The sequence below is a fragment of the Lactuca virosa genome, chromosome 6 (genome assembly GCF_052849685.1).
Source record: "Lactuca virosa cultivar CGN04683 chromosome 6, Lactuca_virosa_CGN04683_v6, whole genome shotgun sequence".
Classification (NCBI taxonomy): domain Eukaryota; kingdom Viridiplantae; phylum Streptophyta; class Magnoliopsida; order Asterales; family Asteraceae; genus Lactuca; species Lactuca virosa.
The window spans coordinates 212,429,523-212,438,725 of record NC_136431.1 but is presented as its reverse complement, the minus strand read 5'-3'; the positions used below and the strand labels follow the sequence as shown (position 1 = coordinate 212,438,725).

The 9,203-nt window shown below is 32.0% G+C and overlaps 1 protein-coding gene and 1 long non-coding RNA gene across 3 annotated transcripts; one reads left to right on the top strand and one right to left on the bottom strand.

The window, feature by feature from the left end:
* Nucleotides 1–2,913: 2,913 nt before the first annotated feature.
* Nucleotides 2,914–7,196, top strand: LOC145118780 (uncharacterized). Of its 2 annotated transcripts, XR_013713450.1 has the most exons (4): nt 2,914–2,988; nt 3,089–3,231; nt 5,800–5,879; nt 6,529–7,196. It is a non-coding gene; the product is annotated as an uncharacterized LOC145118780 (long non-coding RNA). The 2 variants fall into 2 exon arrangements; XR_013713449.1 differs by lacking the exon at nt 2,914–2,988 and having other exon boundaries at nt 3,033–3,231.
* LOC145118779 (NAC domain-containing protein 7-like) lies at nt 6,363–8,693 on the bottom strand. The gene is made up of 3 exons (XM_079054451.1): nt 8,528–8,693; nt 8,036–8,307; nt 6,363–7,133 (listed from the first exon to the last, which is right to left on the bottom strand). The coding sequence occupies exons 1-3, from the start codon at nt 8,685–8,687 to the stop codon at nt 6,504–6,506; spliced, it is 1,062 nt and encodes a 353-aa protein (XP_078910577.1). The 5' UTR covers nt 8,688–8,693; the 3' UTR covers nt 6,363–6,503.
* Nucleotides 8,694–9,203: the final 510 nt, after the last annotated feature.

Here is a 9,203-nt window from a genome sequence, read left to right as displayed (position 1 = left end):
GAATAGCAGGGTATTCATGAGTAATCAATAAGTGTATTTATTTATGATTAGGAGTATTCATTTTATGAAGAAATGATAATTTTTACACTTTTTATTTTGTATTTATTTATGAATACCAGTGTATTCATTTGTGAATATCAATGTATTTATGTGTGAATGACTATATAATTATACATAATTGTTTCTTTAACATTTTTTGCAGATACAATGAATAAACATGCATATAGTGGGAGGTGGGAGATTTACCAAATAAAACATCGACACCAATACCTCTTTCGGAAGGAGCGCAAATGTATTTTATTCATTTATCATTGTAATTGTAGTACTAGTTTCCGTGTCAAAAAATATATATTGCAACTTATTCATTTACTATTATAATTATATTCTTATATGAATAGAGATGTGTTTTATTTATTTATATATGAGTACGATTTTAGTTGATTTTATAATCTTTTTTCGGGTTTTATTCATTTATGATTTTACAAGTGTATTCATAGATACAACTGAGTTAATTCATTTGTAATTTACCATTTTATTCATTTTAAAATGAAATGTATAAAACATTATTTATGAAGATATTTTTAAAAAAAAAATAAATGAGGTAAACCGATAAATTATTCATTCTCTTGATATTTGATTGCTAAAAATGAAACATAAAAATGAAAAATGAAATGAAAAAAAAAACGTTTTTTTAGATAGACATTAAATCATGATTTTATTAATTATTAGTTCATTAAAAGAATAGGATCTAAAAAATGAGATATTTTGGGTAATTGTCATCATAATCACTAAAATTTAGGAAATCATAATTTAATTAGATGGTAAAATTCCATTTATGCCCTCAAAAAATGATTGGTCTACAACTGTTCTCGCGTTCTCAACCTTTTAGGTGTTCTCATTTGATCCTCTCCCTATATATATATATATATATATATATATATATATATATATATATATATATATATATATATATATATACTCTGGTTATAGTTTGATACCAGGGTTTTTTGTAGTTTGGTAATTGTTAGTTAAATTATGTTTTGGTAATTATTAGTTTGGTTATGTTTTGGTAATTGATAGTTTGGTAATAGTTTGATATGTTGGTAATTGTTAGTTTGGTAATAGTTTCAAATGTTGGTAATTGTTAGTTTGTTAAAAGTTTCTGTGTTGGTAATTGTTAGTTTGGTTATAGCGGACATATTGGTATTTTGTAGTTTAGTTATAGTTTTATTTGTTGGTATTTTGTAGTTTGGTAATTGTTAGTTTATGAAAGTACAATGCTATAATGGAAAAAAATGTAAAAAAGCACAATGTTATAATGTATTATATGCAATATGTGTAACATGTATGTTTAATTCTATTTGGAAAGTACAACGTTATAATGGAAAAAATAAAAAAAAAGTAGGATGCTATAATCATCATGACCTTAGTTTGTACTTTGCTAATATTTCCTAAGTTTAGCTATAATACAATGCTATAATGGAAAAATGAAAAACAAAATACAATGCTATAATGTATATGCAATATGTGTGGGTTGTATGTTGTTTGTACTTTGCTTATATTTTCGTAAGTTGTTGGTTTAACTTATAAGACTATGTTGTTGTCTTTGTAGTTGGACATGCTTCAAACAAATTTTAAACGGCCCGACATGTAGTGCTGCACTTGAAGAACAGTTTCGTTTGTTGCCACAACGAAATGAACCCGGAGGAAATAAGGAGAGTGATGATGATGAATAGCTACTTTTAGGATTTTTGTAATGTTTTGTTTGTGTAAAGATTTGTAGACTAGTATTTTGGATAATTTGCAGTATGTTTGGATGAATATTTTGAACGGATGTCATTTGGATTAATATTTTGAACAGATGTTGGATTAGATTAATATCATAGCAGAAGGACAGTCAAGGGCACAAGTTAGAATGAGTAATATGAGGATCAACATAGAAGTGAGGAAATTTTTGGTTGGAGACTATTTTTATAATTTTCATATAGTTTATTTATTTATAATTTTAATGTTAAATACAAAATAAAGGAAAATACAATTACTGGCGACACCTTTAGTGGCGACACATGTGTATTAGCGGCGGCAACCCTTTAACGGCGATGTATGACAATAGCGGCGACAAACCTTTAGCGGTGAATTCGGGAGTATGTGCTCATGGACGGACCCAAGATTTCGTAGTAGGTGTTGCCGGTGGCACGTAGGTGTTGCCAGTGGCACATTTTTCCTTTTACGTAGTGGCTCAAATGTAGAAAAAAAGGAAAAAATCGAAAACTTTTACACTGTATCCGAAAAAATAAGGGGCTGTCGGTGCCACTATGGGCACCATAGTGGAACCGTCCCTGTATGTGCAGTGAGACATTAGCGGCGACCTTTTGGCGGTGACAACCCAGACTTTTAACGGCGATGTTTGTCGTTGCTAATACTCGTGTTTGTTGTAGTACTTGTGTTTCTTGTAGTGAATTATATCTAAAAATGGTGATTCCTAATGTTCGGAAGTCAATGACCTCACTTTGAATGCATAAACAGATTGTAACTCCTATAAAACTTCTTATACTGTTTAAAAGAATCGTATGATGGGATTGTTTTGAGCTTAAATACTTTTCGAATCCTATATTATAAACTTTTAGAAGGTTTTAATATCGATGCATAATTTATCAAAAAAATCGAAGTATTACAATAGAATGATAGATTAGCATAACCGTCGTATTAATCAATACATAGATCTAACGAAGGGAAACGCTATATCAAACAATAAAAAAAAAAGACCACAAACGAACCGTAACTCCAATGAATGAATTGTCTCTGTCGTCAAACTTGGTCAAAAGGTTTATTCTCTGTGTGTGGATGTGGTTGTTCTATCTTAATTGTGAACCTATATGAGTACCATTAGAAGAGCACGCCTCATGATGGTGTCTGCTGTGAAGTTGGCATCGCTTAAAAGGGAAAACAAATTGTAAAAACACAACCATCTTATTGACCTCAAACAAAGTAAGACCTATCATTATTATTGTTCCTTGTTTGTTAGATTCATTACAGAATCATCGACTCATGCCATTACTTGTCTTTTCCTTTTCTCAATATTTTATAGATGGAGAAGATCTCAAGATCCCACCTGAATTCCCTCAAACTTCATTATCAGATTCAGAATACAAACCCCGTAATATATAGATATTCTCTCTGAGATTGCTTCAGTGAATTCTTCGGTTATAAGTGGGAGTCCTCGAATTCATGGTAAGTCCTACATTTTTTCCCATAAAGCCAAACATGCATACCGTAATACTGTTTCCCTTTTTAGGATCTTGTCTCAAAATTTATAGTTCTTTATTGTTATTTTTGGGTAGTTTGCGTAGATTTTAATTTCTAAATTTTGGTTCAACATCTAAACGGATCACAGGGTTTCCATGCATGAAAGGCTTTACATTTCGAGATTCATTTGTGCTAAATTTGACAAGTTGATGGACTGTGGACTTTATAGAGAAAATTGTCCATAACAAGCAAATTTTTATCCTGTTCTTTTTTGCTTTTATGCCATTAGTGTATGTTATCGAAACTTGCCGTGATCCCTTCGATTAACATACTAACCAGAAAAAATAAGCAAACCATTCAGTGGCTGGTTTGACGTATCTTCTTCACCAATCAAGCTTATACCTCTATTTGATTTTACACAACTATGTTTGCCCATACTAAATGATATTATGTGGTTTGGCAATTACTATACGGAAATTTGGCATCTTGTTACAATTCCATAGGGATCCTATCTAGAGTGATAATTAAGCGGTTTCCTTTTTTCACAAAACAATGAACCAAAGGTCTCGATCTATGTTTGTAGAGCTAATTACAATATTGCTCTCTCTCTCTCTCTCTCTCTCTCTCTCTCTCTCTCTCTCTCTCTCTCTCTCTCTCTCTCTCTCTCTCTCTCTCTCTCTCTCTCTCTCTCTCTCTCTCTCTCTCTCTTTTTTTTTTCAATCTTCCTTTTTAATCTCATGGTATGCCATGAATCCTTTGGTAAATCTACTCGAAAATATATATATATATATATATATATATATATATATATATATATATATATATATATATATATATATATATATATATATATATATATAGAGAGAGAGAGAGAGAGAGAGAGAGAGAAAATTGCAAGAATGGTCCCTATGGTATGTCAAAACTAGCAACTTTGGTCCAAAATGGGTTTGGTTCGCAAGTATGGTCCAATAGTTTCGTTTTGTTGCGAGTTTAGTCCAATTTCCTATGAACTTTTTTATAATGACGGATTTGCCCCTTATTATTTTATTTTCCATTTTTCTTTTATTACAACAATTAAAAATAAAACAAAATAAAATAAATTAGCTATAAACCCAAACACGTCATCTCCCTCCCCTATTTCTTCTACAATGTTTCCTCTCCACCGGTATCACCGCCGACACGAGTACTCCGACAACTCCAAGGCATCTCCAGTCACTCCAAGGCACCTACACTATCAAACCTCACCACATGCCAACCCACTTTCCCCTTTCCCTTTCCCGTTTCCCTTCTGTCATCCCTAAAACTAGGTCATAACTCCATTACACAGACGCATGATGCAACAAAATCTTAGCGACCATAATGCAAAATCGGAAGAGGAAGATTCCAATCGGTGAAGCAGGTTCAGATTGAGCCTAAAGATTCATCGATTTAGGGTTACACAAAAGAGCAACAACTCTAGGGCTTGAAAGATTCATCGATTTAGGGTTACACAAAACGGGGAAAGAAGTATCATATAAATGTACCCACGAAGAACAACAACTCTTCCAAGATGTTGTTTACTCTAATCTCGTTTCTCTAGGTCACTGATTCTGGTAATAACTCTTGATTGCATTTTGATCCTGAAAAAAGAAGACTCCCTGTTCAAAATCAATCGGATTTGTTAGATATTGATAAAGACTAAGATGAGTGGTAAGAAGTAAACATAGATCTTCTCGTTCTGGCATAAGGGTAGAAAATGAAGAGTTTGTTATGGTCGGACCTTTCAATGATTCCGACGATCGAGATTCTTTTTCATATGAAGACGAAGATAATCATGGAGATATCATGTCTGTGTTCATGGCGTTAATTTACGTGATGGTAAGGTTGTAAGTGAAAGCAAGCAAGAAAAGGTAAATGATAAAGGGTTGAGATCGTAGTCCTAATTCGCAGGAGAGAGAGAGAGAGAGAGAGAGAGAGAGAGAGAGAGAGAGAGATTTATTTTGTATTATTTTTAATTGTTTTTTAACTGTTGTAATAAAAGAAAAATGGAAAATAAAATAATAAAGGGCAAATCCGTCATTATAAAAAAGTTCATAGGAAATTGGACTAAACTCGCAACAAAACGAAACTATTGGACCATCCTTGCGAGCCAAATCCATTTTGGACCAAAGTTGCTAGTTTTGACATACCACATGAACCATTCTTGCAATTTTGTCATATATATATATATATATATATATATATATATATATATATATATATATATATATATATATATATATATCAAGCATACTTTGAAGCCAGAATAGTGTGAACCTTATTTTATGTTGAAAACTTTGTATAATAGAAGAGAATTATATTGTACGTTCTGAGAGGGAGGAACATGCATGGTTTTCATGTTAATTGACATACTCCGATTACCAGGTTCATTTCAGCATCCCCCAAACATGCATCATGTCATAAACTTCTTTCGCAAAATTATTTGTCATACACTACCACACGTATGCACACGTCCTGAGTACTGATTGATAGTGCTTCTAATTTTTCGGATATGCTATTTTTTCTTTCCATCAGCTCTATATCCGTAAAATCAAAAAGCTTGTTATTGTCGCTGTTGGTGAATTGAAGTTTCCGTCCGTACATTTGTTATGCAGGTACTTTGTTCGGATGTTGTTATATTATTAAGAACAGTAATCTAGTAACTAAATCTATATATGGTTATACGTACTTAATTATACCTATACGTACTCTTTTGACATCATTGTAGTATAAACAGTGGAAGATCTGGGACTTAGTTTTCATTATTTACAGTACAAATTTTGAATATGGTATTATCACTAGCTACAAAAGTTTTCAATGCATGCATGCATTAAAATAATCGTTTAGAAATTTTCATTATTTACGTTACCAAATATTACATTTTTATTAAAAATTCGCATGTGCATACCATGATGGCAATGAATGATTAAGCAACAAAACCATGTATACAATGATGATCAGGAAAAATGCATTAGCAATATATATCAATTTTTGACCAAACGATCGTATTAATAACGAATACCAAATTATTAAAATCAAGATAATATATATTGTATAGCTTAGCACAACAAATTTGATAAAGCAGCTGCTTCACCGATATTAGAATTATTATGTACAACAACTAGATCAACAGTTTGATACTTTGATATATTAGTACATACACTTTAGTCACTATAATATATGCCTCTTTCTTTTTCCTTGTTGAACAAGGAGTTCAATTAAAGTTCTGTTTTGATTAATTACTTCCACATATCAATCTGGCAGGTGGAGGTGGATATCGAGGCGCCTTCTGAAGCCATCTCATCACTCTTAGACTCGCTTAAAATCATGTTCACCTGTTCTGCACCCATTTGAGGAGACGATGAAGGAGGATTCAAATAATTGTTTTTCTTGGTGACTGCATCTTGATCGTTACTAAACTGAGAAGCAACAAATTTATCCATTACACGCCAATCAGTCACTTGAACATCATTTCCACCACCATCACCATTATTATTATAACCATAAAGCAAGTTGGGGTTCAATTGGTGATCAGTTGGAGGTTGAAAAGTGGTTGCGTAGGAAGCATTAATGTTACCAGCTAAAGATTGTGGAAATCTAAGAGACTCTAATTGAGGAAGCTGGAGGAAGGAGTGCTCACGAGGCAAGTTATAATGCATTTGATCATCAAGCTCAGATTTCCCAGGAAATTGATGCTGGAATGAACTGTTTGATGTATAAGGATGAGAATGAGATACCCGACTTGGGGATTCAAAATCCGGCATGAATGAGACTTGGTCATCGTACCAACACACATAATCATGTTCATCCATTCTACGTACTGTTGTTATTCGTTTTTTAAACACCCTGCATACAACCCATCCTTCTTCCTGTTGCAAATAAAGAACGATGCATGAATTAGAATCAGTTGATAATAACTCACCTTACTGTTATATCGTTTTTGTTTAAACGTAAGTATATATGGGGATATAGCTGGTGAATATTACCAAAGCATGTGTTCAAAAATTAGATTTTATTTGATATAATCCATTGAACTTATTAGACTTTAATGGACACATCATCATTTTACTTTCTATATTACTCTATATTAAATTCATTTTTTTACAATACATTGAACTCTATAAAGTTCAATGAAATATAAATTTTTTTTTAAATTACAAGGTCTTCTTTTGAAAAGTTCAATAACTATTGAATTCCATATCTATTAAATGCCAATGTATATATTTTTTGAACAGGTATATAAAAATATATATTGAATGCCAACATGACATCTTATAATGTTGGACATATCATTTCATTCAACTCTTCGAATAAACTTAAACTACGTGTAAACAAGCTTATGGTGTATAAATTATTCTGAACTCATTTGTTAAGAACAAACTAATTCAAGAATATTTAGTGTAACTCATTGATGCTGTTAATTTAATCATAAAAGTTCTCCACTTTCAACCTTGATTAATGGACAATTAATTAAACTATCTTCTAGAAGAAAAAAATTGTTTCAGGAGATAAATAGCAAATGAAATGTTTTATTTTTTATACAAAATAGTTGCAATTAATTTTTGTTGATGTATATTATACGTACTTATATAGGTTCACCCGTGGAAAAATGCATGCGATCAATTTTGTCATATATTTAGTGAAACTAAAACTTGCATAACAAAATTTTCCTTGTTTCTTGAGACAAAATAGTGATTGATTTATTTTTTCTTTTTTTTCTTTGGATAAATATACCAAAGACCTGATAGAAGGGTGAAAATATACTACTTGCCTGAGTCATAGCATTTTCATTGGTTTCTAATCTATACTCGTGCATGATCCAATCTGATTTCTGTCCATTAGGAGCTCGACCCTTATAAAACACCAAGGTCTTTCTCATGCCAACAAGATTGTGGTTTGAGTATATGGCCTTATCTCTTCCAGTGGCTTTCCAGAAACCAACTTTTGTAGCCCTATTAGTTCGAGTTCCTGTCGGATATTTCTTGTCCTTGTGGCTAAAGAAATACCACTCATTTTGTTCTTCAGTTCCTAGCTTGCATAATTCTGTTAATATAACATAAATGCAGTCAAGTTACAATTCGAATGTCCATAATTATTGTAAGACACATTAGCATATATGATTAAGTGCTTAGGGAGTTGGAAAGTTTGTATGCATGAGATGTGTAATGACATACTAATTTGTATTGCACAACTCAAACACATGTATCTAGAATGCAATTTTCCAGGAGCATCTAATTAACTTGTATTGGTTCGTGTTGAATACCTTGAAGATCCCATGGTTCAATTCTATAGAGATCAATATCTTTGATAACATCAAGATCAATTCTTTTAGATGCAATTTTTTTCCTAAGGTAGTAATCTACAAGTTCTTCATCGGTCGGGTGGAATCTAAAACCTGGAGGAACGTGTGAAAAGGTATTCATCCTCTCAAAGGCGTGAGTCTACAACCTGCAATGCGAAAATACAACTATTGGTCAGTAAAAGAAGTAGAGAGATAATGTACGTATTATGTCGATCGATGCATTCTCAATCCACATGTGTTATAAGTTTATCAAATGAACAGTATATATCACATGTGAGAAGTAGAATATTAAGGACATGCAGTTGCATTGATGCCGAGTTTATGGAACGAAATGAGCGGTATTGACTATAAAGAATTGAAGGGAGCTTATTTCATCATTCTAGCAAAATTAACGTTAAAAGTTCTTTGCCACTTCAAAAAAAAAAAAACTTTTCCTGATCTCAGTAGTGGAAGCTGATCAGTTTTGAACAATGAATCATGTTTAAGAAGAAAAAAAGTTCTTAATTCAATCATCAGAGCATGTTCTTGGACTGGCTAATGGTTTTTTTTTTGTTAATTCTGAACCTATATGAAGTTCAAGAAGTTAGGTCAAATTAACGGAAAATATTTTCATAGCTAGTCTTTGAACATAGTGTTT

Excerpts from the sequence above, each read along its gene's own strand:
- LOC145118779 (XM_079054451.1), bottom strand. The coding sequence starts at position 8,687 with ATGAATACCTTTTCACACGTTCCTCCAGGTTTTAGATTCCACCCGACC. Across the intron at positions 8,308-8,527 it reads TGAACCATGGGATCTTCAAG|AATTATGCAAGCTAGGAACT; the intron begins GTATTCAACACG and ends TTATATTAACAG. Across the intron at positions 7,134-8,035 it reads ATGAAAATGCTATGACTCAG|GAAGAAGGATGGGTTGTATG; the intron begins GCAAGTAGTATA and ends TATTTGCAACAG.